Source organism: Equus asinus, chromosome 22, assembly GCF_041296235.1.
Source record: "Equus asinus isolate D_3611 breed Donkey chromosome 22, EquAss-T2T_v2, whole genome shotgun sequence".
Classification (NCBI taxonomy): domain Eukaryota; kingdom Metazoa; phylum Chordata; class Mammalia; order Perissodactyla; family Equidae; genus Equus; species Equus asinus.
This window is the reverse complement of record NC_091811.1, coordinates 51,764,805-51,791,992: the sequence shown is the minus strand read 5'-3', so window position 1 is coordinate 51,791,992 and position 27,188 is coordinate 51,764,805. Positions and strand designations below refer to the sequence as shown.

Genomic DNA, 27,188 nt, shown 5'->3' with positions numbered 1-27,188 from the left:
TACCGTGGGCCCCCTTTTCCTGTGGCTGTGGGCTATGGACCATCTTTGCTCCCCTTTTCACCTCATCCCGGGTCTGTTCCAATGACCCCTAAGAAGGAGGGTGGAGGCACAGCATGCGGGTCTGGAGAGTAGATCGAGTCACCTGGAAGCGGGGGTCTCTCTGGGCTTTGCTGGGGCCTGAGCCTCCCCGGCCTCAAACAGGCCCCCCCAAGCTGAGTGGAGCCCCTCCAACCCCCAGGTCTATACCATCCTACTGATCCAGCTGCTGGTGACTTTGGGTGTCGTGGCTCTCTTTACCTTCTGGTAAGTTGGCAGTGTGGACCAGTACATTCTAGGGGTGGTCATGGCCAGGCCTGGGGCCAGGGCATCTAGAACCAGGCTTCTCTGGAATGTTTGCCTGAAGAGGTTTGTCTGGGGCAGTGGGCCTGCTCATGCTGGGGAAGAACCTTAGAGAATGCTCATGGAAGAGTCCTCCATCATGGGCGTGGGGCAGGGGGCACCCAGGGTGCCTTCTGGGCCTGCAGGGGTCTGTGAGGCAGTCATTCCTCTTGGATCCACCAGCCCCACACCCAGGCGCCTCTGAGTCCTGGCCTGGGACTCTGGCTGGGCCTCCCTGAGCCACCAGGGATGTGTTCCTTCCTGTCTTCCTCTCAAGTCCTGTGATCTGTGGGAGGAAGGTGCAGATGCTGGACTAGAAATAGAGACGTAGAGTAAATTCTGATTCTCTCTCCCTCCCTTCTCTGCAGTGACCCCGTTAAGGACTATGTCCAGGCCAACCCAGGCTGGTACTGGGCGTCCTAGTGAGTATACCCCAATCCTAAGGGCCTTCCAGAGCACCCTCAGAGGCACAAGGAGGGGAATCTCTGTTGACACAATCTAAACCCGTGGCCTCACAAGAGTGTGGCCAGAAGGTCCCTTCTGGGGTGCTTAGATCTGAGGGGGAGGGGAGGAGATGGGCGTAGGTTCTGGTGCTGCTCAAAGAGGGAAGGGTGGAGCTGTGGCCATGGCTGACCTTGACCCTGAGGGGAAGGGGGGCTGGGACACCTTGGCCCACACTAATGATAAAGTTGCTACTCTTATTAACATTGTTGTCGTTAATGCTTACGAATTATTAATCATAATAGCTGCCACTTATAGTGTGCCTAATGAGGGCTGGGTATTGTTCTGTGTGCTTGATGTACAGTATTGCATTCGATCCTCAAATCTACTGGGTATGATTACCTCAGAAAACTAAGGCTCTGTGAGGTGGGGTAATTTGCCCAAGGTCACACAGCTAGTCAGTGGTGGAGCTGAGATTCAAACCCAGGATTCAGGTTGAGGCTTGTGTTCTTAATCCCTCTGCTTGGCAGACTCCCTTCCTCATGAGCTCTCGGCTTCTGCCTGACCTATAGTCTTCAAGGAACGTGGCAGGTAACTTGAGAGAAGAGGTTTGACAGTGTAGGTGATTCTGATCCTCTTATCTGGGCAATTAAGTGGTCATTCTGGATAATTCCAGGCCAAGACCACCCTGAGCTCAGAACAGAACCGCTCTCACCAAAGTCTTCAGCACTCACTGTGAGCGGGCCTAGAGCTAACACAAGCCAGCCAAAGGCTGACAGGAAGGAGACCTGTCCTGGTATCTGGGGCTCCTCAGAGAAGTAGAGGAGTGGAGGGGCAGCTGGGTCTAACTGGGAGTCCCAGGGGAAGAGACAGTTACACCTAGGGCCTTTCTTAGGGCACAGGACAGAAGGCCTATCTGCAGACCAGGCTGGGAGGCCTGTCTTGGGAAACTGGGAGGCACTGTATGGTAAAGCTAATGAGGCCCTAGGGACTGCCATCCGGGCCAGCCCACACAGCACGTTGGCATGGCTCCTAGCACGTCAGCACCGCCTGGCAGCCTCAGGTGCCCTGAGGACTTGGGAATGGAGTCCTCAGGCCCCTCACCAAGGCTTCTGTGGGAGGGTCTGCAGGGCTCCATGCCCTGAGCAGATGATGGCATGGGGACAGTCCAGGAATGAGCAGGCTCGGAAAGTGGAGGCAGAGTCCACCCCACTGAAGGTGGGTATGAAAATCTGGCCTCTGAATGATGAGGTTTGTTGACCTCCTTCTCAATATCTCCAGGCAGAAAACAGAGAATGCTCTCCCTGGCTCAGGGGTGGGTGGCCGTGGAGAGAAGTTGGAAGTGGGCAGGACCATGTACTTTTTATGGGGCATCACAAAGCCTTAAAGGAGCTTGGGAATTCTACCAGTAAGATGCAGCCCTTTCCTCCAGATAGCCAGACTGTGGCTGTGCCCTGCCCTGGCCTCTCCTCACCCCTCAACTCTGTCCATCCTGCCCCCTGAGTCTGCCTCCGCGTCTGAGCCTTACCATCTCCAACGTACCAAGCCCTTCCCAGCAATAAGAATAAAACAGCTCTTTTTCTATGTGTGAGGCACTGTGCTAAGTGCTTTACAGATATTTTTCATTTGTTCCTAACAACAACCCTATCAGGCAGATACTATTATTATCCTCATTTTACAGATGAGGAAATTGAGGCTCTGAGAGAAGTCATTACTTCCTAAGCAGCATAGCCAAGATTGAAGCCCATGTCCTTCTGATTACAAAGCTCGTGCACCTCCCCCCAGTGCTCTGCCACCTCCTCCGGTGGCCCAGGACTGGTCCTAGGGCGGGACACATTGGGGCAGGACACTGAGTTTGGACGCTGGCCTCCACCTGAGCCTCACTCCTCTGATGCTCTGTAAACAGACCCTGGCTCCAGCCCAGGCCCTGGGGCCCAGGCTGTGACAGGCAAGTCAGTCTTTCTCTCACTTCTGCTCTGACTCACTCGCTGCCCCCTGTGATGGCAGCCTTCTGGCACCCTCACCCCCCACACCGCCAGCCACCGCTTTCTCAAGGCCCCAGTCGTGTCCCTCAGGATGCTCCGCCTTAGTGTCTGACTGCTGCCCCTGAGCCCTGGCTGGGGGAACTTGGGGCCTCCCTGCAGTGGGAAGCAGTCAGGGCTGTCAGGCAGAGGAGGAAAATTGTGAGACCAGAGCTGGGGGGAGGTGGGTCAGAGTCTCTCCAGGAAGCTGTCAGTCTAATTATAATAATAATAACTCCCATCCTCAAGTCCTTACCCTGTGCCAGGCTCTGTGCTACATGCTTGATGTACATTCTCTCATTTAATCCCCTCTAGAGCCCAGTGGGTTGGTGCCAATATTCCTTTCTTACAAAGAAGGAAACCTGGGCTCTGCAATTAAGTAACTTGGTCAAGGTCACATGATAGTAGTGGCAGAGCTGGGCCATGAATGCGAAGATCAGGCTCCGAGGCTGCACCATAACCCCCAGGTCTTCAGTCCTCCGCCCTCCCTCCTGAGTGCTTGTCTTGAGGATTGAGGAACCGTGGACCAGAATGAAAAAGAGACTGGCCCTTGCCCTTCCTGCCTCTCCCTCCTTCACTTGCCACCTTCCAGTCTGGGAGGGAGGCAGGACCCACACCCAGGATACACATAGACAAGGGTATTATTATTATCCTTACTGTTGAAGTGACTGACCAATGACTCAAGACCAAAAGAGAGCAGATGCTGGAATGTTCCTCAACTGGGGCAGGACAATTCTACTGTCCCTCATGGAGCAAGATGTTCAGCAGCCCTGGCCCCTGGCACTAAGAACCCCTCAATCATTGTGACAACAGTTCCACATCATTGAGAACCACTGAAGAACAGGAAGGGGTGAAGATGGAGGTGTCCTGTTCACCACATCCAGTGGGCTTGCCTCGACCCCTACATTCCTTGTCCTTTCACGTTTCATCTAGAAATAGATAAAGATCACCTGACCATGGCCAGGCCCTGGGTTAGGTGGTAGGAATACAAAATGTGTAGGTTGCTCCAGATGCTGTGCCTGGGTGGAGGATTGGATGAAGAGGCCTGTGGGGTGTGGGCGTGTGGGCTTTGGTTGAGCTCTGCCCATGGTGCACAGAGGAAGCCCCTCTAGCGCAGGCCTCAGATGTCCTTGCCAGTCAGTCCTTTCAGCAGCTGCAGAATGTGGTGGGCACATTGTGAGGGTACAGAGCCAATGAGAGGATAGAATGGAGGGGTGGAGTGCGGTGAGGGATGGGCTGGAGAGGTAGGCGAGGGTGGATCATGCAGGGCATTGCCAGGTCTTTGGAATTTTAAACAGAGGAGTCACAAGATCGGATTTACCTGTAGCTTGGAGAGTGGAACGCAGGGCTGGAGGCAGGAGGATCAGATAGACGGAGGTGGGCTGCCCTAAAATGGTGGTCGTGGGAATGGAGAGAAGGGGACAGATTTGAGAGCTACTCAAGTAGGAGGATCAGCAGGTCCAGGTGATTAGTTGGGTGTGGCAGGGTGAGCATCAAGGATAACTGAGGTCTCTGGTTGGGTGACTTGGAGGGTGCATGATGTCCTCTGCAAAAGGGGATGCAGGAGAAGGAGCAGGGAAGAGGGCAAGTTTGGTTCTAACCTGTTGAGTTTGGCCCGCTTCTGAACAGCCATGTCTGCCCAGTAGGCAGTTGGATATTCAGGTGGGGTTGAGAAGGAAAATCTAGGTCAGAAATATGGGTGTGCAAGTCATGAGCATTTGCCTGGTAAAGGGAGTCCTGTGGATGAGTGAGCCCATCCAAGGAGGGCATGAAGGGTGACGAGCCTGTGTGGAAGGAACCAGGCATATTTAGAGATACTCTGAGGGAGATTAGGAAGGAATGGCCAGGGAGGTATGAGCAGACCCAAGAGTACGTCATTGTGGAACTCGGGAAACAGAGGGATCAGATGTTAAGTCAGGTACCATAAGGACTGACAATTGTCAGTTGGACTCAACAAGGTCATAGTGATGCGACAAAGCCAGTTCTCCTTAAGTGGGGCTGGGGCTAGTTTGTTGGCTTGGGGAGTGATTGTGAGATGGAGAAGACAAAGCAAGTGGAGACAACTTTTTCAAGAAGCTTGGCTACGAGGGAGAAGCTTGGCTGTGAGGGTGGTTCAAGTGGCAGGAGCTGGAGCCAGGAAGATGCTGGTTAAAGATGGAAAACAGCTGAAGAGGTTTGTGTGGGAGGAGAGGTAGCAGTAGAAAGGTTTAAGTAAGAGAGATGGCGAGGCAGTTGAGGGTGTGGGACCCAGAGCCCAGGCTGGGGGGATCGGCCTGGGATGGGAGGAGGGACAGGAGCAAGGGCGCAAAGATGCATGACGTGATGTTTACAGGTGGCAAGCAGGGAGCCAGGGAGCCCCAACTCATCTCAAGTCTTTCTAGGACACATCAGCCCAGACCAGGAAGGAGACTGAGTCAGCCTGGGAGTTTTGCAGATGGGGGAGCATGGTTGGAATTGCTGCTGTGGGGCCTGGGCGAGAGAACAGAGGATGGAGATGGGGAAGGATGGCAGGTGCCGCATTGAGGGCCCACTGGGGGCTGGAGCCCATGCATCTGTGGTGGCACCAATCTAGGTAGGCATGTGCATGCCCCACTCTTGGGTCCTCAGCCCTCATCTCCCACCTCCTGGACTGGCCTCCACTTCCACTGGTCTCCAGAAAATCCTCAATCCTCAGTCCCTATTTCTGGGTTGCACCTGAGCTCCCTGCCGGTCTCCCAGTGAATATGGCCACCTGATCCAGAAATTCATGCCACAGGTACTTCCTGCTGTGCCAGATGCTGGCAGGACAGACAAGGGCCCTGCCCCTGCTGAGCTTGCAGTCTAGAAGGGTAGACCAACCACAAAGTAACTAAGAAGATTGTTACAGGTAGGGCTGGGGCTGGGAAGGGCCTCAAGGAGGCAGTGTGGGGCTAGGACTCCGGAGGCCTGGGTTCTAATCCTGCCTCTGTCACATAGTACCTGCATGACCTTGGACAAGTTACCTGACCTCACTGTGCCTCATCTGTGAAGAGAAGAGCATGCTTCATAGAGAAAATATGAGGATTGCATTAGCAAATATTCTTAAAGCAGTTAGCACTCTGTCTGGCACATAGAGAAAACTGTGTATGAGCTTTTTTTGTGTGTAAGCGATAAGATAGTGTCTGTGGGGACCACTTTGGATTGGGTGGTTGATATCCCATGGTACCCAAGATTCCGTATTTGTAGAAGTAGGCTCATCCTATTCCCCTTCCACTCTTTTGGAATTGGACCCCTACCCTGCCCATTGCCAAGTCCTAGGATGACCGTGACCTCCTCATCACCCTTCCTGGTGCCCTGTGGGCAAGGGTGGCAGAGAATGGGATGAGCAGGGGACTGGGTGGAGGGGACCTCAGGGTAGACTGGCTGACTCACCCATCCATTTCTTACAGCGCTGTGTTCTTTGCAACCTACCTGACCCTGGCCTGCTGTTCTGGACCCAGGTATGATGATGGCTTGGGGAGCAACTTGTGGGAACATGAGCAGGATCTTGGAAGTTCTGGCCCCAGTCCTGCCTGCCACCAGTGCTGTGCACCCCTGAGGGGGACCCATTCCTCTCTGAGCTCCATCAAGCATGCCTGCCCCTCCCTTCTTTACTTGGTGCCTTTGAGGTTGGGGGAAGGTGGACAGACAGATGGAGACACATGGAGATGTGGCTGAAAGAAGAGGCTCCAAGAAGTGGGGATAGGGTTGGGCAGAGACCCCCTCCATGCAGTGGTGACCCAGCCTATGCTGCTGGCACCCCCTGCCCTCCTCTGAACTCAGCGACTTGCCTTACAGGAGGCATTTCCCCTGGAACCTGATTCTCCTGACCATCTTTGTAAGTGATCTGGGGGTGTCTGGAGACAGATGCCAAGTGAGGATGGAGGGAGGAGGGTGGGCTTCGAGGGCCAGGAGGTCTGGGTTGGGGACATCCAATGTGAGGTCACTGGGAGAGGCAGGGGTATTTTCACCCCCCTTCTTCCACAAAGATGTCCTACCCTCTCTTTCCAAATGGGTTTAGTCTCCCCCTGCTCCATCCACTGTCTCTTTTCATTGTGATTTTGTTTTTAAAAGGTTTGGATAAGGCATCCTAGAGCTATGGATAATGAAGAGTGGAGGGTCTTAGAAAGGGGGGAAGAGGACCGCAAAAGAAAGAAAGGGACAGCTGGCGCAAGGCCTGTTGGGACACTCCTTTGCCAGCCACTCCCTGGAAGTAAATGTGTGTGTGAGCAGAGCAGATTCAGAGTTGAGGGGTATGCACTAGGGGTGGAGACCCGGGCTGGACCTTGAAGGTGTCTGGGCCCCCAAAGTCTGAGTTCTGGAGCGTTCCCTCATCCTGCTTCTCCTTTCAGACCCTGTCCATGGCCTACCTCACTGGGATGTTGTCCAGGTAAAGGGGACAGGTGGAAGCGAGCTGGTCACACCCTGAGGGGAGCTGCCCCCCAACACCATCCCTCCTAGGAGCATTGGATGGGGGAGGGGGTTCAGGCAGGCAGGCAACATTGCCCTAGCACCCTCTCCTCATGCACTCTGCTGGACAGTGCCTCCAGGAGCTGGCTGGATCGGGGGGTGCAGGTGGAGGATGGAGGTGACCAAGGCAACTCCTCTCAGACTGCAGCTTAAAGACCGCAGCCTCAGCATCAGGCATTCCCTGTAAACCACCTCCAGGCACCAGCACAAGCTCCTCTCCACCCCCGCTCCCACGTCTCTAAGATCCTTCTAACAGGATTTTGATCAAGCGTGTTGGGGAGGCCAGGGCCCAGTAGAAAGGTCAGGGAAGCAGGGAGAGGGAGGATCCTGAGAAAGGGGAGAGGGTGGGGGCCAGAGGTCAGTGGGTCAGGTCCTGGCAGAAGAGGGGGTCCTGGGAGGAGGGCTGGGGGAGACCAGAAGTGCCGCCTGGAATGTGACCCCTACCTGATGGTCCCGCAGTTACTACAACACCACGTCTGTGCTGCTGTGCCTGGGCATCACGGCCCTCGTTTGCCTCTCAGTCACTGTCTTCAGCTTCCAGACCAAGGTCAGCTCTGGGGCCTGCGGACAGGGGAAGGTGGATGGGGTGGGAGGCTCTTAGCTTGAATTCCTTGACTGGGGAAAGGTAAAAGGGGTGAGTAGGGGAGGCCACCTGGGGGAGGGGAAGGGGAGGAACTCCGGGTTCTGGGGATGAGCATGAGAAGGTGGCCTGCTGTACAGGCCTTGGCCTTCTGGCCAGCACACTGCCCAGCTTGAGCCCCCAGAATGCCGAGGCGCTGTGCAGGCCCAAGGGGCCCAGCAACTGACACCTGTTCCCATGTCTGCAGTTTGACTTCACCTCCTGCCAGGGTGTGATCTTCGTGCTGCTCATGACTCTTTTCTTCAGTGGACTCATCCTGGCCATCCTCCTGCCCTTCCAATATGTGAGTCTTGGGTCTCCCAGCGGCCCCATAGGGAGGCGGGGGAGGGTGCCACCGAAAGGTGCCGTTGCCTCCTACATTCTCCAGGAAAGGCCCAGAGCCAGAGGCTCACACACAGTCTGCCACCCTGTCTGGCCCCTCCTGGCACCTGCCCTGGGGTTGCTGGCAGTGTAAGCAAACAAACAAGGAGGCTTTTCTTGGCAGGCCTGGGTACCTGCCCGCTCCAGGAGCCACATCCGGCTTTACGTTTCCCACCTCCCCTCTAGGGTGGAGGTGAGGCTGAGGGGGAGGGCACAGAGCATTTAAACCTCATGCAGGGGAGGGAACTCTGGAGCTCTTTGGGGCCACTAGGTCCAGAGGGGCCCTGTGGAAGGGCCTCCTGGGACTCTTGGGGGGTCATCAGCCAATTCCAGAGAGGCACAATCTGGCTGGCTCTGAGCATGCCCCCCTCCCCCCATTAGAGCGTTCATGGGGCCAACCAAATCTCAGCTATTTTAGAAATGTCCAGCCTGCCCTGGGAAATCCAGCCAAGACTGCTCAGGGCGCAGTGACCCATTCCAGGCACTCAGGCCACTGCGGATGGAGAAGGGCACAGATTGAGGGCATCACAGGAGGGGTTTGAGGTTTGAATCCTGGGAACCAAGAGATGAAGCTACTGGACCCCTGCTGAGGGCTCAGTGCTTCTAGGGCCCAGGCTCCTCTTTGCCGCCTTTGGTACCTAGTCCCCCACAGGCCCTTTCCTGCCAGGCTGGGAGCAGCATTCCTCGTTCCCCTCCTTCCCCCACCCCATCCTACCCAGCCCCAACCCCCAGGGTATTGGCTCCCAGTCCAGGACATCAACATTGGTTCTGGCATTTGCTTGGCTCTTCCCAGGATCCTGTTGACAAAGGGAAAGGCCGGAGCTGGCCTGGGCGCCCTCTGTGTATCTAGGATGGGGAATTACAGGAAGGGGCCCCAGAGCTTCAAAGAACCCTTTATTGACCCAGATCAGACTGATAGGATGCCTGTGTTTCCAGAAATCTGCTGGGGGAAGGCCCTATGAAGGGCACGGCTGGTGTGGCACCTCTTGCAGGATTTCCACACACAGCTGGGTGCCCCTGAGACCTGGAGGGAGCTAAGGTTAGAAAGGGGTGCCCTTCTAGCTTCTGCAGGCAATCCCATCATGCACAGCTGGCAGGGACTCCAGATGGGACCCCCCCCCCGCCACATACACACACCCATGAGTTCAAGTCTTTGTCCTCTTCTACCTGAGCCCATTATCCCCACACCTAGAGCCAGAGAGCTCCCAGACGTAGGGGCAGACAGACCCATACAGGACAGGAATGAGTGCACACTGGGAGGAGGGAGCAGCCTCGGGCCAGACTCAGGCTTTGCCGATGACAGGGCCTCAATAGGATGAGTCACCCTCGTCCAGCCTGAGCCTAGGGCTGTGTGTGGAGGGAAGAAGTGCCAGTCCAGTTGGGAGCTCCCCTGCCAGCCCCTCCGTGATCACTGTTATCCTGGGGTTTCCCCCTCCCACCCTGTACTCACAGAGAATCAAGGACCCCTCGGTCCTGGGGCTTTTTAGGGATTGCTGGGGAGGATTGTGGGGGAGCGGGGGGCAATGAGAGAGGGCCCCTACTGGGGAAATCTGTCTCACATCCTCCATTCTCTGAACTGAGCCCTCCTCTCCTCCCCTCTGCCCCGCTGCCCCATCTTGCCATTTCTAAGCCCATTTTTTGTCTGCCCCACAGGTACCCTGGCTCCATGCAGTGTATGCTGTGCTGGGAGCAGGCGTGTTTACATTGGTGAGTGTAGCCTCCTGGGGGCCCTGAATTCTCAGCCTCCCATTATCTCCCCAGGCCCCTCCACCATCCCTATCTTCCTCATAGTCCTCTACCTCAAACCCTTCTGAAGCGCCTGTGAGTGGGGCGAGACTCAGTGCTGGGTCAGGGAATTCTCTCTGGTCTCCAAGACAGACCAGCTGAGCTGGGCAGAGGGAGAAGGAAGGTTGCAACAGCAGGTTTGAAGCTTTAGCCAGAGCTGGGAAGAGGCACCCCTGGCTCTTGGGCAGGGCCAGTTCTGCTTGTGGAAATGGAAGAGTGAGAGTGTCCTGGCTATGTGTACTAAATTAGTGATTGCTCTCCTAGGGGTAATCTGGAAGATTTCTTGGAGCAAGGGAGATTCCAAGTACCCTGTAAGAGATGCACTTAGACTGAGCTCGTTCTTGGCCCTTCTCACCAAGCTGAGTGTGTTGATGATGATGATTATAACAATAAAGCTAATATTTATTGAGTGCTTGCTGCCCCGCCCACCCCCCCAGCAAGCTCTCCATGTCCATTTAATCCTCACCATAACTCTATAAAATAGGTTCTGTTGTTCTCAAATTAAGATGAGGAACCTGAAGCTCAGAGACTTTAAATAACTTGCCCAAGGTCATACAGCATCCTCAGGAGTGGAGGGCCAGATTGGGAGTCTGGATGGTCTGGCTCCTGTGCCCCACTTGGGCTCTGAAGCTAGATGAGGAAAGGAAGGGGATGGCCAGGAATGGATGCCCAGGGGACAGAAGGTGACCAGGGGCAGACATCTGCCTGGAGCAGCCCAACACAGGCCCTTTGTTCAGGTAGACTTCAAGCTCTTGAAAGTGATGGTGCTCCAGGATCCACCCAGCTTGTTTTGGTGACATCTTCTTGCAGGGGAGCATGGGGATCCACGGTAAACATCCACTGCCAGCAGGACTAATAACCAGACTCTCCTCTCCCCCCTTGGAATGTTCAGTTCAACTCAGTCTGCCCAGAGTCCTGAGCTTAGTCACAGGTTCCAAAGGCTTGTGGGTGACAGATTCAGGGAGCAGAGCCGGGGGAAAAGCATGGGTTCAGAACTATAAGCAGAGGTTTTTGGGGGTTTGCGTAGGAATCAAGCCAGGAATGGGTTGTTCATTCATTCCTTTCCATGGTTCATTCAATCCTTTCCATGGGTCTTTACTGAGCACCTACAGTGAGGTGCTGTGCTGAGTGCCCACAATGCCACAGTCAACAGGAGGAGTACGGTGTGTGGTACATAGTAGCAATCAGTATTTGTGGAACGAGTAAATGCCCTTCAGGCTCAGAACTTCAGGGCTGGAAGGGACTAAAAAGGGATCTGGTAAGTCTCCAAATCCCTCATTTTACAGATGAAAAAACTGAACCCCAAAGAAGTTAAGTGATTTGTCCAAGATTTCCCAGCAGGATAATGGCAGATCATCCGAGTGTGGCCTTGGTTAGGACTAGGGTGACCGGCTCATCCCAGTTTACCCAGAACTTTCCCAGTTTTAGCACTGAAAGTCCCACTTCTTGGGGAAATCCCTAAATGTTGGGCAAACCAGGATGGTTGGTCATCCTACAACACTAACTTCTCTTGGCTCCCTGACAAGTGCTCTTTCCTCCAGCCAGAACCTGCTAAAGACAAATTTTGGTTAAAAAGATGGTGTGAGGAGCTGGGCAAGGAGGAAAGAGGAAGGGTCCCACTGAGGGGAGTGAGCCTGGGGAGGCCTCAGGGGCAGCAGCATTTGCCAGGGACCAATGGAAGAAGAGGTGTCAGTGCAGAGGAACGAGGCTGGGGGAGAATCGGGGGGGGGGGGGGGCGGCAAGCACCGTCCAGGGCTGTGGAGTCGACTTGGCTTCATGCAGATCAGGTCACAGCAAGTGTGTCAGTTATGCCAGGAAGCTGTGCGTACTCGCAGGGCTGGATAAACAGTAATCCCTTAAATTTGTTTAATAATCCCTTGTGTTTTTAGAGTAAAAAAAATCCCAACCATCTGTTCTGCCCTTTACATTTTACAAAGCACTTTCACACTTATTGCCTCACTGTATCTCCACCACAACCCAGGGAGGGAGACAGTGCTGATGCTAAAAGACCTGCTTTCCACATCTGAAGCCCTGGGTGTGCCGGGCTGGCACAGAGTCCCACTGATGGTGAGGGGCAGATTTAGGACAGAACCCAGGTGTCCTGTGCCCAGCCTGGTGCCATTTCCAGCATCCCTGTGGTCCCCCTCAAACAGGACTACTTCTGTTGGCTTGAACTGGGGACAGCCTGAGGGGGTCCCACCAGCAATTTTCCCCTCCCTCTCTTGCACCATCGGTATTGTCCTCTCTACTGGATTATTCCCATCAGCAGAGAAACAGGCTGTAATTTCTCCCATCTGAAAGAATGACAACGCACGAAACACTGTTGACCCACGTCCTCCTCTACTTCCCCCATTTAAAGCAAAACTCCTTATAAGGGAATCTACACTATCTCCAATTCCTCTCCTCCCTTTTCTCTTCTCTCTTCTCAATCTTTCTCCCATTCTCTCTTAACCCTCCTAAAAATGCTCTCGCCAAGGTCACCAGAGCCTCCATGTCACTAAATCCAGCGGTCATTTCTCAGTCCTCAGCTTGCTTGACTCAGCAGCATTTGATACAATTGCTTGTTCCCTCCCCCCAGAAGCATCCTCTTCACTTGACATCCAGGCCACCAGTTCTCCTGTTTTCCTCCTGCCTCCCTGGTCATGCTGGAGGCCCTAAGGCATTTCAGTCTTTCTACACTCACTCCCTAGTGGATCTCAGACTGTCTCAAGACTTTGAATACCATCTTTTATGATGATGAGCCTAAAATTTACATCTCTAGCCTGGAATTCCAGACTTGAATTTCCATTGCCTACTTGATATCCCCAGTTGGAAGTCTAATGGACACCTCAAAGTTAACATGTACAAACTGAGCTCCTGCTCTTTCCCTGATCCCTTGCTCTTCCCACAGCTTTCCTCATCTCTGTAAATGCCAACTCCATCCTTCCAGTTACTCAGGCCGAACGCCTTGGTGACATCGTCAACTTTTCCATTCTCCTCACACCCCACATCTGGTCCAGCAGCAAATCCGATTGGCTCCACCTTCTATGCAGAATCTGACTGCTTCTTTCCACCTTCATGGCTACTCCCTGGTCCACGTCACCATCACCTCCCACCTGGATTCTTGCCGTGACCTCCCACGGATACTGCCCCTCACAGTCTGTGTTCAATGCAGCAGCTGAGGTGATCCTGTTAAACATACATGAGTTCAGGTCATTTCTCTGCTTGGCCTGCAGGCCCTCGCTGACCTCACCTCCTCCCACTCCCCCGTCACGCACCCTGCTGCAGCCACACTGGCATCCTTACCTGCCACTCAGGCTCACTCTCAGCCCAGGGCCCCTGCACCTGCGGTTGCCTCTGTCCGCTCCCTCAGATCTGCTCACAGCTTCGTCTCTCCCCTCCTTCAAGTGTTTGCTTTATTTACAATCTTGTGTGCCTGAGCGTACACACACACACACACACGTTGCTCCCTACTCTCCTTCTCTGCTTTATTTCTCTCCATAGCACTTCTCGTCTTCTGACATACTATATATTTTTCTGATTTGTTTGTTTATTGTTTGTCTCCCTCCAACAGAATCTAAGTTCCTTGAAGGTGGGGATTTTTGTCTGGCTTGCCCATTGCTGCATCCCCAGTGCCTAGAACATGCCTGGCACACAGTAGGTGCCCCCTAGATGCTTGTGGAATGAATGGATGCCTGAGAGGTGTGGCTGAGTGGCTAGGGAAGCTCAGGTGCTGTCAGAGCAGGGCAAAGAAGGCCGCCTGCACAGTTGAGTGAAGCGCTGCCTGCCACCCAGGTCTCCTGTGAGTCACAGGGGAGGAGGAACCGCAGTGCCTAATTACCCGTGAATGTCTCATTAGGAGACCAACGAACCAACAGGCCTTGGTTGGGCTCAACCTGTGGGTCATGTAAACAATGGTGAGGAGCACGGTGTCAGTCCTCCGGCTCCATCCCCTGCCCTCCTTCACCTGGCTCAGAGGAGGGAAGACATGCAGCATGTCCCCTGGGTCCCATGGGGTAGGGAAAAGGTGAGGAGGGGGCTGCTGGATTCACTACCCTCCCTCCTCTCAGTTTTGGGTGGACAGAGGCCTTCAGAGGCCCAGGCCCACAAGAACTAAGGTCCCCGTGCTTTGCCGTTAACCCGGCTCAAAAGATCCTTGACCTCAATCTGACCCTACTTCCAGCGTTGGTTCTGTCCTGTGGAATCTGTGGTCCCCTAACTCCACCCCATCCCCAAAACCATGGCTCAGCACCCCTGGCCTCTCCATCTGCCCATCTGGCATCTCCTACCCTAGCCTTTGGGAAATTCTCAGTACCATGAGAGGCCCCCCAGCACTGCAACTAGGCCAGAATTACAGACTGCGCTCAGCGCATCCCTGCCCCACTCACTCGCCGCCTCAAAGTGGATGTGTGAGAAAGGAGAGAAGAAAAGTGTCAGAGGAGGTCGCAGACCCCAGTGAGAACTGCCCCCCAACCCCTAGCAGCGTGGGCCTTGGAAAGGATGTGAGAATCAAATTATTTTCTCTCCTAGAGACCTCAGCCCCTTCCCTGAAAAGCTCCACATCTTTGAGGGCAGGGCCATCAGGCTGGACTGGGCTGAGATTGGGGGATGGGGAACCAAGGCGTGTTAGGGTCGTGGTTCAGCCTTGAGGGACAGGCCCCTCCTAGGCCTCACCCCGACTAGCCTTGGGGTGCATTCTCAAGAGGCCTTGGGTTTTCTGCCTCACCCTACCCCGTGTCCCCCACTGGGTTCCAGACCTAAATGCCAGTAGAAGTCAGTGAGTCAGCCAAAAGGTACTGACCTCAAGGTGGCCCCCTCTCCCTCTCTTTTCTAGTGCCCTCTTCTTGAGTACTTTTTTGCAGAAGCTCATGGAAAGTCAGGCAGGGGAGCTTGAGGGAAGGGCTGGGCTGGGCTGGGCTGGGCTGGGGTAATGAGGCAAGGAGGGGGTGCTGGGACAGAGCAGCAGGGGTGGGGCAGGGCGAGAGAGAGCCAGTGGGGCCGAGGGCCTGGCCAGCTGTCTTTCCACTGTGGCTGAGCCTCCGTGCGCATGTGACTTTGGGCAGGTTGCTCTTCTCAGAGCTGGTCCTTCTTTGAGGAAGCTAATGTCTCCCAGACACCTAAATCAGAAGCCAAGCCCGGAGACCTAGGGGAGAAACTAGGCAGGGACTTTTAGAAATTAGATGAAGGCAGAACTCTCCTTGCCCTGCCCAGCCTGGCCACTTTGAGGACCTCAGGAAACATCACAGTCTCTGCGCTTTAGGTAAGATTAGCGAGAAGTTGTGTGACTAGGCCAGAGGCTGGGAGGCCAGTTAGGAGGCCACTGCAGTGTCCCCGAGTTAGGGACAGGGTGGCAGGGAGAACGTGTGTGGTCAGTCCTGGATGCCTCAGGGCCTGATGGTGTTTGGATGAGTGAAGCTTGGAGAGGAAGATGCTTTATTTGTAGAGGTGCTGGGCCTCCACTGCTAGGTGTTGACCCCTGACCATCGGTGGGGGGGGAGGGGCGTGGGGGGACAAACACAGCCATCTGCTCTCAGTCCCCTGAAAGAAAAGCAGGACTGAAACAGTGAGCCCGCGGAGCTGGCAGGGACCTCTCAGTACTGAGGTCTAGAGAGAGCACGCCCAAACAGAGAGACACACACATAAACACACACCACACACATCACCCCCCCCCACACACACACACCACATACCACACGCATCATGCACCACACACATAAACACACACATGCAGTGTTAGCTGCCAAGCTGGACGAAAGCCCCATTTTCCTGACTCTCTGCCCAGCACTCCTTCCACTCTGTCTCCCTGTCTGTTTTACAGAGGGGAAAATAGAGGCCCAGAGACATCCTCCAGATTGACTCCCTGCAGCAGGAGGTCCCTGGGAGGCCTGCTCAACCTCCGGGTGCTCTGAGGCTAGGCTTTCGGCAGTTCCGTCCATCCAGCCCCAACAGGGAATCTGTGTCACCTTTGTCCCCGTGACCAGCTTAGGCCAGCCCCACAGGACCTGAGGAATCTGGGGAAGGGACTCCAGTCGGGCCCCCCCCCACCTGCCCCCCCCCCCCCCGCTTTTCCAGTGGGGGCTGTGACCCGTGCCCTCCCTTCTTCACAATTAGAGAAACGCTTTGAAAAGTAAAGATGGCTGCACAAACCCATGGCAGAGGGACGATTTTATTTTAGGCCTATCTTTATTTCATTCAGAGTTTAGAAGCTCTTTTGCTTTCTGGTGTACACCAGCCTGAAAGATCCAGTGAGGACTTTCTCTGTTCTGTTACCCACCCTCTGCCACTAAAACAGCCCTGACGCCTCCCCTGAGGCCTCATTGGAACCCTCTGGACATTGAGTGGATTCCTCTGAAGGTGGCAGGAGGGAGTGTGGTTACGTGGTAATTTCTCCTTGGGGGGAAGTGCCCTCAGTGTCCCCCTCACTTTCCGAGGCACTGATCCTCAGGAACCAACACCCTGCTCAAACCAAGCCCTTCCAACCCACACCCTGATGTGGAGAAGGTGGAAGAAGCACCCCCAGCCCTGGGGGTGGTGGGCTGAGGGAGGGGCAGTTCGGTCTGCAGAAGAGTATCTACACTGGCATGCAGGCCAGGTGGGGAAGGAGTCACTGCTCTCCTGTCCGGAGCAGAGCCAGGAAGAGGGGCCATCCAAAGGGTCAGGGAGCTTGCCACATGCACCCCGCCCAAACCACATTCAAGGCCAAACACCTGCTCTTACCACTGTGACCTTGGGCAAGTTACTTGACCTCTCTGTGCCTCAGTTGCCTCATCTTTAAAATGGGGCTAATATTAACTATCTCACAAGGCTGTGGTAATGATTAAGGAAGATAAGACATGAAAGGAAAAAAGAAAACAGCCTCGCCCCTAGAACGTGGTAGTGTCTCAGCGACAATGGGAGCTTTTACCCTTCTTGTAAATGTTCACTTTGTATTCAGAGCACCAGATTTTGGAGCAGAGTCCCTGGGTTCAAATCCATTCTCTGCCACATTCTAGCTGTGTGGATTGATCAAATCATGTAACCTCTGCAGACAATAGTACTACCTACCTTGTAGGCTGTTGTGACTTTTAAGTGAACTAATATATGTGAAGCACTTAGAAAGCGCCTGGTGTTGGGACCGGGCCGGTGGCGCAGCGGTTAAGTTCTCATGTTCCACTTCGGCGGCCTGGGGTTCACTGGTTCAGATCCCGGGTGCAGACATGGCACCACTTGTCAAGCCATGCTGTGGCAGGCGTCCCACATATAAAGTAGAGGACGATGGGCACGGATGTTAGCTCAGGGCTAATCTTCCTCAAAAAAAAAAAAAAAAGAAAGTGCCTGGTGCATCACCAGTGATCAGTAATACTACCTGTGAGTAGAAGTCAGTTGCCTAAGGTCAGAGGCAGAATTTGAAGCCAGGTCTGGGTGACTCCGTGGCTCATGGCCTCAAGCGCTGCGTTGCACTTGTGCCCTTCCTCGTAGGACCACGCTTGGGCTCTTCCCCCATGCTTTCCTGCACTACTGCCCTTTCAGCCCACACCGGGCTTCCTGATTCACAACCCTGCCAGGCCCTCTTCCTTTGGTGACCGGCCTAGAGGTGCTCTCAGGAGCCAGGGCTGCGTGCAGATTTCATCTGTGCCATTTAAACTTTTGACACCCAGGTCAATGAAGACAAGAGAAGTATCTTCTGTTAGCACCAGGCAACAAACGGACCCCAGGTCTCTACTCAGCACATCTCCACTTTCCTGCTCCCTGTCCTGCATCCCAACCTAGGGCACAAAGCCTTAAGGCTGGGAGTCTCTTTTCTACAGAATTCCCAAAGTCCAGGCTCACCGTCTAGCCCAGAATGTGGTGGCAGGGCCAGGTGGGCCCAGCGCTCCCTGTGTCCTCCCAGGAAGTCTGCAGCGCTCTTAGCCATGAGCTCTGTTTGTGCTTCTCTTCCCACCTCTTCCGTCCTTAGACACACACACACATACACACACACACACTCCCCATGCCCAAAGCAGTGCCACATGGCTGAAGGAGAATGGGATTTTGTCAGAGACAGGAGCTGTCCTCTTGGCTGTGTGAAGTGGGTGGGTCACTTGTACTTCCTGTGCCTCAGTCTCCTCAGCTGTGTGATGGAGGTGATAATGCCACACCTGTCGCAGAGGCCTATGGTGAGAATTTAATGAAAGAGTTCACCAACTCTTCTTTGTGTTACTTTAACCTTCTTTTTAAAATTTCTAACTAAATAATATATGAATGGCTTTATTCATATAGTTCATTTTTTAAATCTTAAATAATATAAAGCAAATGCTGTTTGACCATGTCCCTCATTGCCTTCCCCAGTGGTAGCTGCTGAGGTCAGTTGTCTCTCCTTCCAGACCTGTCTATATGCATTTTATAGATATTTGCTATATAGGCTCCTAGGATATATAGTTTCGTGGGGCTTTTTTGTTACATAAAGGGGATAATATGAGATGGATTCTTCTGCAATTTGCCTTTTTCTCATAATAGCATATATCAGAGATGTCTCCACCTCAGCCCTGATGCTCACTGTTTATTTCACCATCCTGTAGTTGACAGTGTTTGGGGTTGTTTCCAGGGTTTCACTCTTGGAACCAATGCTGCCATGAATGACCCTGGGTATGCTGCTTTGCACACTCATGTTGGCATTTCCGTAGGATGGACACTGTCCACGTGTTATGTTTTATGCTGATTGAACACATTGCAGCCCCAACTTTTGGTATGCAGGGCCTGTTTATTGGTGGCTCTGAGCTGGCCTTTCCATGGCATGGCTACCCTATGGCCTCTCAGCCTCATCTCTGGGAGGACAACAGACACGAGCCTAGGTCCTGGACACAGCAGGGTCAGGCCAAGGGTGTGGTCGGGGGGCCCTGACTGGGTCCAACACTGGCCAATAGGATGACCCAGGAAAGTTGTCCTTTGGCTCCTCTGCCCTGTGTGCATGCCCCTCGCTCCCTGCAAGCCCCCTCTATTCCATCGTATCAGAATAGGAGACAGGTGTTCTAGTTCCAACACTGGATAAATGACCGTCAGCAAGTCACTCACGGGCTCTGGGACTCCTTTCCTCATATGAAAAATAGTGATAATAATACGTATCTCCTAGGGCAACTTGGGTAAGTGAGATGAGATAATGGATTAGTGTGTGAAGGGACTATTCAGAAGTAAGTTAATAGCATCCTAGTCCTACTCCTGCCTCTTGCCCCCCATCCCACGTGCTCCTCCTGCAGGGTCTTGTATTCAGCTGGCTACCAACCCAAGTACCTGCTGTCCTGTTAGGTGTTAGCACCCAGCCCAGTTGTTAACTCTCTGTTAGCTCTTGGCTGCCAATTAAGATGTTGACTATAACCAAGATATCTGCTCTGAACCAAGATGTTGTAAGTTAATACTGCTTACTATCACCCAAGTTCATGATCAGGTTACTTTTCCCTATAATGAGTGCAGGCTATAATGCAATCTCTGATAACATCTTTTGCTGTCATTAACTGTCAGTTCTCTGAAGGCAACATAGAACATAGTAGATACTCAGTGAATATGGTTGGGAATAAATGAATGAAAAGCCCGTAGTTGACTCACAGGCCTGAGGTTGCAGTGATGGGTGGTACCAGACAGTGGGATTGAAATTTGGGGTAGGCTATCCCAGCGAGCACCATGTAGATAGGCAGCCATGGCCACAGGGCAAGGGCAGGAGCAGAAATCATTTCATTCCTCTTTTCTCCAAGAGTAAGCCAGCTAGCTGCTCTAGGAGGCCTCCTGGGTGGAAGCTCATTGGAGGGGCCACCCCTAGACCTGGTCGGGTCCAAGCCTTCCAGGTTGAGAGATTCAATTTCATTAGCTCACCCAGGGGTGACCAGGCTCTGGGAAATCAACCAAGCAAGGTACTGATTGATAAGCCAGATCAGCAATTTATTAACTTATGCTGGCAGCTGTAACTGCTAAGCAGGCTGTAGCATTTGAGTCGGCCCCTCTCCTTGCTCGCTCTCTCTACAGAAGGAAAATTTACTTGGGAATCCAAATCAAATTCAGAAGGAGCAAAGTAGAATGGAACGAATGACCCTATTACTAATAATAATTAATGTCACATGCACTGTCATTTATTTACCCTCAAAACCACACCATGGTATGGTCGTTATTACTGTCCTATTTTGTAGAGGAGGACACTGAGGTCAAGTGGGTGACAGCTACTGAGGGATGGAACCAGCACTCAGACCCTGGCATTCCAGCTCCGGTCTTGTGTTCTCATACACTGTTCCCTCAGCACTGCTGAGCTCAGAGACATGTCCTGCACAGGCCCCTCAGCCCTGCTGTGGCTCTCCATTTGCCTTCTGTTAAGACCACACAGCTTCCCCGGGAACATTTCCGCCTCCTTGATGAGCCCCAGGAGACACCTGAGTCTCTGCAGCAGCGTGCACGTGTTCTCAAGAGGGCACCGCTCCTTCTGCAGATCATAACTATGAAACCACACTAAGAGCCACCATTCATTAAGTGCTTACTGTGTGTCAGGCCCTGTGCCAGGCGTTTTGCGTGCATTATGTCACTCTCACAACAACCTCAGGAGGGAAGCATACTCGTCTCCCTTCTGCAGATGGGGACAGTCCCAGGATCAGAGAGACTGAATACCTTGCCCACGGTCCCAGCTAGTGAGTTGCAGAGCTGAGACTGGGATCCAAGTGGATCTGACTTTCAAGTCTCTACTTGTAATCACTCCCCACCCTCAAGGGTGACATGCCTGTTGTCCCACATGCTGGAGTTACTCCCTTCTGGGGCCTCTGGCCCCCTGGGCTCCAGCCCCTCTCCCTCCATCCCCCTGCCCCACTGCTCTGCTACACGGAATCCCCTACTCTTCACACCATGCCCCTCACCCTGAGGGGTTCCCATGGCCTTCTCAGTCTAGCAGACTCCTACTCATCCTTCAAGCCCCAGGTCCAGTGTCACCTCTCCTGGGCCACCTTCCTCCTGACCAATCAGCCCTGTTATGTCATTTACCAGGTTTTAATGCAATCATCTGTAAGTGTCCCCTCAAAGGCAGGCACGGCATGGTGGTCCTCCTTGTCTCTGCAGCTCTCAGCGTGTCGCTGGCACCAGCTCATGCCCATACGCATTTATTGTATAATGAATATTTCAGAGGACCCAAGGAACACAGATCTTCCACACACAAGTGACGGAGGAGCTGGGCACAGCTCAGTTAACAAGAATGTGAATTGATTTAAAGAATTCCTATCATGGTGTGGACCAGTGGTTCATAACCTTTGAGACGCTGGTGGAACTTTTTGCCTTCTTTCTCCCAGAAAGCTACACCACGCCTGTCAAGTGTCATATGTTACTTCTAGGGGGGGTTCTGCTCCCTGTGCTTGGACCTCAGACAAAAGCTAAGTGGGAGGAATAGGAGCCAGTGTAAACAGTGGGAAGGCCTGGGAGGGTCAGCAGGGTAGCAGAGGGGAGCTGTCTCTAAGGTACTAACAGTTTGTAGTCCGTTCACCAAGAAGGTGCCCCAGGGAGAGCCTGATTTCTGGCAGGAGACACATTAACCCCCTGGGCGCTGCCAGTAAGCAGCAGTGCAGAAAGGTTGAGCGTGGGAGATCTGGAGCCGGCCTGCTTGGGTTCAAATCCTCGCTTTGTCACTTCCCAGCTGTGTAACCTTGGCAAGTATTTAACATCTCTGGGCCTTGGTTTCCTCTAGGAATAATAGAATCCCTACTCAGTGGGGATGTTATCAGCTAATGTCTATAAAGCATGTAACAAGTGCCTGTTCCCTAATCACTACTCCACAAAGCATTCGTTTATCCTCTAAGAGCAGGCCCTGAGGGAACAGCAAGAAGACTAGGTCTCAACTTTTATGTCCCCTCCTCCAGGAAGCCTTCCCTCACTCCCTGCCACACTCACCTGGGTCAGGCTCCTTATTACCAGCCCCCATGGCACCTCGTATTTCTCTTTGTTGCGCTCATCATACTAACGCTTACCTCCCTGCTAGACTCTAATCTCTACAAGGGCCAGGATCTTGTCTGTCTTGTTCTTTGCTGTATCCCTGTGCCTGGCACATCATGGATGCTCAGTAAAGAGGTATTGAATTAGGGAGGGAAGGTGTTGGGAAGGTTCCAGAATCTGGGCTGTCACAGGAGAGTCACTGAGCAACCAGGCAGCAGGTGATGGTAACAGAACCAGGGGTGGGCCTAGGTGGGGACAGTGGGCCCCCTTGGTCAGTGTCACAGTGGCTGCACCTTCTGACTTCTCTCTCTCTCCCTGCTTCCCTCAGTTCCTGGCATTTGACACCCAGTTGCTGATGGGTAACCGACGCCACTCGCTGAGCCCCGAGGAGTACATTTTTGGAGCCCTCAACATTTACCTGGACATCATCTATATCTTCACCTTCTTCCTGCAGCTTTTTGGCACCAACCGAGAATGAGGAGCCCTTCCTGCCCCCTCCTGCCTTCAGAGAATGCCCCCTTGCTGGTCCTCAGACCCTCCCTGTGCTCCTGCAAGCCCAGATATAAAACTAGCTGCCAGCCTAGCCTGTGGCCAGCCCCCTCACTCCCCTCAGTCTGACCCTCATCCTCACCCTCTGCAGCTTGTTTGTGCCCCTGCCATCAGGGACCCTGTGGAATCGAGGTCACACCATCCCCTCTGCGGCCCCTTCCCCTCAGTTATATCTCCCAAACTGGGACAGTCAAGGCTGGAGGCTCCTTTGGGTTTGAGGACCCAATGGGTGAGTGGGAGGAGGTGTGCAGGATTTCAGATGTGGGAAAGAGACCCCAGGAAGCCTAGGTGAGGCCCACACCCTGACCCTGATTCCTCCTAAGACTGCCACAGCTATGTGACCTTAGGGCACACTGTCCTATGTTCAGTCCACCGCTCCTCTCTTTCCTTCCGGATCAGGCATTGACACTTTGTAAGGAAGGGGGGGGGGGGAAGACAGCCAGGAGATGAGATGAGGGTGCTCTGCAGGTGGGGGGATGCGTGTAGACAGTATGGTTGTCCCCGCCTGCCCTTCCCTCTCAGCTCTGGGACCAGTGGCTTGTTCGAGGCACTTGAGACCTGGGGCCAAGGGCAACAGGAGAGGGGCAGGAAGCCGGTGCCATCTGCGCTTGCCTTGGTTTACCCTCCTGGGTCATGACAGAGCACTGTTGGGGCAGGAGGGTAGGGGCAGGAGGCTCTGCTCCGAAGTGGGGCCCTGTCCTGGGGCTCCAAGGAAGGTGGGAGCAGGGCAGCCAACTGGGTGGCCTGGGTGCTGCAGGATCACCAGTTCACCCAGCCCTGCAGCCACCTGGGAGGTGTTTGGGGTTGGCAGGACCGAGACCTATATCCTCTCACTCTCTTCTCTCAACCCCCAGGCTCCCACGGCCTGAGACTACATGAGTGCTTGGGCTGGGGAGGACTGGATGTTCTGAGGGAGCGAGGGTGCTTCTAGCTGCTGAGCCAGCCCCATCTGGAAGGAATACTGCCCTGTCCCCAGCCCTTCCCTAAGGCCTTTCTGACATCTTATTTTTTAAACCCTCCCCCATCTGCTGCCATTTGCTGGCTTATCCCCAGCCAGGCCTCCTGAGGCCTCAGTTGGCAGTGCCCATGTCCCTTCCCCCAGCTTCTCCGGCCACTCAGCCCAGAGTCCTAAGCCTCCTCCACTCCTTATCTCTTCATCTCTCCAATCTGGAAGCTGTTCAGCTGATGCTAACAGCCCGGCCAGTCCCTCCAGCTGGTCCCATGTGATGAGGTCCAGTCTCCTTATCAGCCTCCAAGCGGCTGAGATCTTGGGCAGCATATGCGTCAGCCACCCAGCCCCCTGCAGGCTCTACTGGGGAGGGGACCAGGGGGCCACGCCTGGGAGAAGCTGTGCAGCTAGCACATGCTGGCAGCCAACTCTGGGCCAGTAGAAAGTTACTGGGTGGAATCAGGGAGGTTCAGAGTGGACACCTGGACCCTCCCTTGGCCTCTCCCTCCAGGGCTCGCCTCTCTCCCATTATTCTGGGGGCTCTGTTTGCCCTTGAGGAGGGTGACTAGGTATGTTATCTATCTGTTCCCAACCTCTCCCTCTCTACCCTTCCTATTTGCAGCTTTCAAGAAACATTGCAGAAGCTTTCAAAGTTTTGTTCCATCTTGGGACTTTGAGGAGAGAGGGCACCAAGAATGGATGGTGGTGTTTGTGTGTGAGATAAAGGCAACTGGGAGCCAGGCTGGGATGACTACTGTGTGCTGGGCTAAATCAATCATTATGGCAACCCTACAAAGGCAGTGCTCTGCACACCCCCATTGCAGAGGGGAGCTGAGGTGATCGCGAGGCTTGGTAAAAAGTCCAAGGTCGTATAGCTAACAGACTGGGTGGGGCCTAGAAGGAGACTGGGTGGTCAGGCCCTGATGTCTCTGGGGATTTGTTGTCCTCAGTGCCACCTCTGGCTCTCCATCTGCCCCCAAATACTGCCACCAGATTCTGCACTCTATAGTTTCCACTTTCTAGACACAGCTGGCAGGCAGGATTCTGGTGTCTGATTCCCCGCCTCACTGCCAGTGGGCTCATGGTATTCAGCAAGGGTTTCTTGCTGTCTGTGATTCAGTTTTCCTGTCAGCAAGATGGAAGACCACGGCCAGGGTGGCGCAGGGAGATTCCCACTGACTTCCTTATCCCATTGCCACTCTCCTCCAAAGTCCCTTAGGTTCCTCTCCTAACCTCTGGTCCCAGCTCTGAGGACTACCCCCCACCCCCACTCCTTTTCCCTACTACTCTCAGCCTGGGTCTTGGTCATGCTTCCCAGAATCCACTTGTCCAAGTCCTTCTCTTCCCAGGACAGTTTATGCAGAAACTGGGAATTGAAAGGTTTATTTGATGCTGCGCTCCAAAAGCTTGGGAGAGGAAGCAGGCCCTCAGCAAAAACAGCGTGACAGGGGCAACTCAGGGCCATCTCAAAGTAGAGTATGGTGCAGAGTCTCCTGCTCTGGGTCCTGAGAGGGGTCCAGGACACTCTGAGCTGGCAGCAGAGCCAGGGCTGAGGCCCCTGCGTTCCACCTGTACTGAGGCCGTGAGGAAGCCTAGGAACACCTGCATGGGTCTTGGAAGGAGGAAGGGCGAGTGAACGAGAATGCAGGATTACGAGAAGTGGAGAAACCTAAGCTGGGCGGGTGCCATAAACTGCAGAGGAGGAGGGGAGCATGCTGGCCCCTCACATTTTTGGCAGGGGTGGGGCTGGGCCTCGGAAGAAGTAGGTTGGATTTTATAAAGCTAGAGGCAGCCAGGAATCTGACCATCTGTGTGTAAAGTCGAAGGTCTCCTGTAGAGGGGAAGACAGATCCAGAGATCCTCTCTAGCAGATGGGAGCCAGGGAGGTACCTGCGAGTCTCCAGACTCCACACCAATTCCCAGGTGCGTGTGTGGCTCCTATGTCACCTGCGGAAGCCCCAGGAATCTTGGTTCTTCCATCCTCTGCTTCCTCCCAGGGGAGTGAGGATCAGATACCCTTATTCCACAATGCTGCTCCTCTCCCTTCCCGCCCCACCTGGGGACAACTCCCAGGGCCTGTCTGCGCTCCCAGTGGGCTGGGATTTCAGACGGCACTTTGCTGCCCCTTGGTGGCTGCCTGAGGAAAAGCAGGGCCCGATGCTGCACGGGAGAAGTGGAGGGGCCTCAGGTTTCGGGCAGGATCTGGCCACTGGCTTTCATTCCTGGCTCCTCTCAGACCTCCGACTGTTCCCTTTAGCCCATCCACTGTCACATCTCTCAGACACTGTTTACCTGACTGCTGGGAACCACCCGTGTGCCCCCCGGCCCCAGAGCTTTCCCCTGAGTGTGTGAGGGCAGAGACACAAGTCCTTCCATCGTCAGCTCTTCTAAGTTCCTTGGGGTCCCACCTGCCCCCTTCCCTGGCTTTATCTGACTGAGGGGAGATAAGAATAAAAGTAATTATGACACCTGAACCTTTTCCTTTGCCTGCCTTTTGCTTGTTACCTCAGATGGCTGGGGACTGTGTGTGACGTTTAACTCAGATTCAGTGTGAAAGCTTCGCACCAGAGCTGCGGCTCCCAGCGTAGTTAAGTGTGAATTAAATCTCCACTTTCATCTTTATGTGGAAAAAGGGACACGCGTCCTCCTGTTGATACGTACCCTTTGCAGAGGCTCTGTGCATCCTTGCACTTGTCACAGCCCCGGGAGAGACTCCTCCTGATGGGCGGCCTTCCACTGAAGCCTGTTCTGTTCTTTTATGCACAGTTCTGTTAGAAGATTCTTTCTTATTTTGACCCAAAATCTGTTTCCCTAGAAGGAAAGCCTATATTGTACCTGGAAGGATCACCAAGAGCAACAGTCTTAAGAGTCATCTCTCCTATGAAGCCTTTGTCCATCCCTCAGAGTCCCCCTGCCCTGTACCACTCTAGCGGTGTTTTTTTTTTTAAAGATTTTATTTTTTTCCTTTTTCTCCCCAAAGCCCCCCAGTACGTAGTTGTATATTCTTGGTTGTGGGTCCTTCTAGTTGTGGCATGTGGGACGCTGCCTCAGCGTGGCTCGATGAGCGGTGCCATGTCTGCGCCCAGGATTTGAACCGACGAAACACTGAGACACCTGCAGCGGAGCGCGCGAACTTAACCACTCGGCCACAGGGCTGGCCCCTCTAGTGGTGTTTTAACCACTTATTCTGCCTCCTCCTGTAAAACATGAGCTCCTTGAAGGCACAAACTGTGGTTTGTTCACCCTTCATTCACAGGACTTGTGGCACGTAGTCTCAGTAAACAGATTTTTTTTTTCAAAGATTGGCACCTGGGCTAACAACTGTTGCCAATCTTTTTTTTTAAGGATTGGCACCTGGGCTAACAACTGTTGCCAATCTTTTTTTTTTTTTTTCTGCTTTATCTCCCCAAACTCCCCTTGTACACAGTTGTATATCTTAGTTGCACGTCCTTCTAGTTGTGGTACATGGGATGCCGCCTCAAAGTGGCCTGACGAGAGGTGCCATGTCCACACCCAGGATACGAACCCTGGGCTGCCACAGCGGAGCGCGCGAACTTAACCACTCGGCCACGGAGCCGGCCCCAGTAAACAGCTTTTGAATGAATGGAGGAATGAATGAATGCATCCACTCCAACCCTTTTATTTCACCTAAGAGGAAACTCAGGAGCAGAAGGGGCAGTGACCTGTCCAAGTTGACACACAAGTGAGTGAC

The 27,188-nt window shown here is 53.8% G+C and overlaps 1 protein-coding gene across 1 annotated transcript in view; it reads left to right on the top strand.

The window, feature by feature from the left end:
* FAIM2 (Fas apoptotic inhibitory molecule 2) overlaps positions 1-25,950 on the top strand; it is a 33,123-nt gene extending 7,173 nt beyond the window's left edge. The window contains exons 4-12 of the mRNA XM_014862894.3: positions 239-303; positions 747-800; positions 6,248-6,298; positions 6,636-6,675; positions 7,190-7,227; positions 7,767-7,854; positions 8,135-8,230; positions 9,961-10,014; positions 22,307-25,950. Coding sequence (XP_014718380.1) covers positions 239-303; positions 747-800; positions 6,248-6,298; positions 6,636-6,675; positions 7,190-7,227; positions 7,767-7,854; positions 8,135-8,230; positions 9,961-10,014; positions 22,307-22,456 — 636 coding nt within the window. The 3' untranslated portion in view covers positions 22,457-25,950. The remainder of the gene's footprint in view (positions 1-238; positions 304-746; positions 801-6,247; positions 6,299-6,635; positions 6,676-7,189; positions 7,228-7,766; positions 7,855-8,134; positions 8,231-9,960; positions 10,015-22,306) is intronic.
* Positions 25,951-27,188: the final 1,238 nt, after the last annotated feature.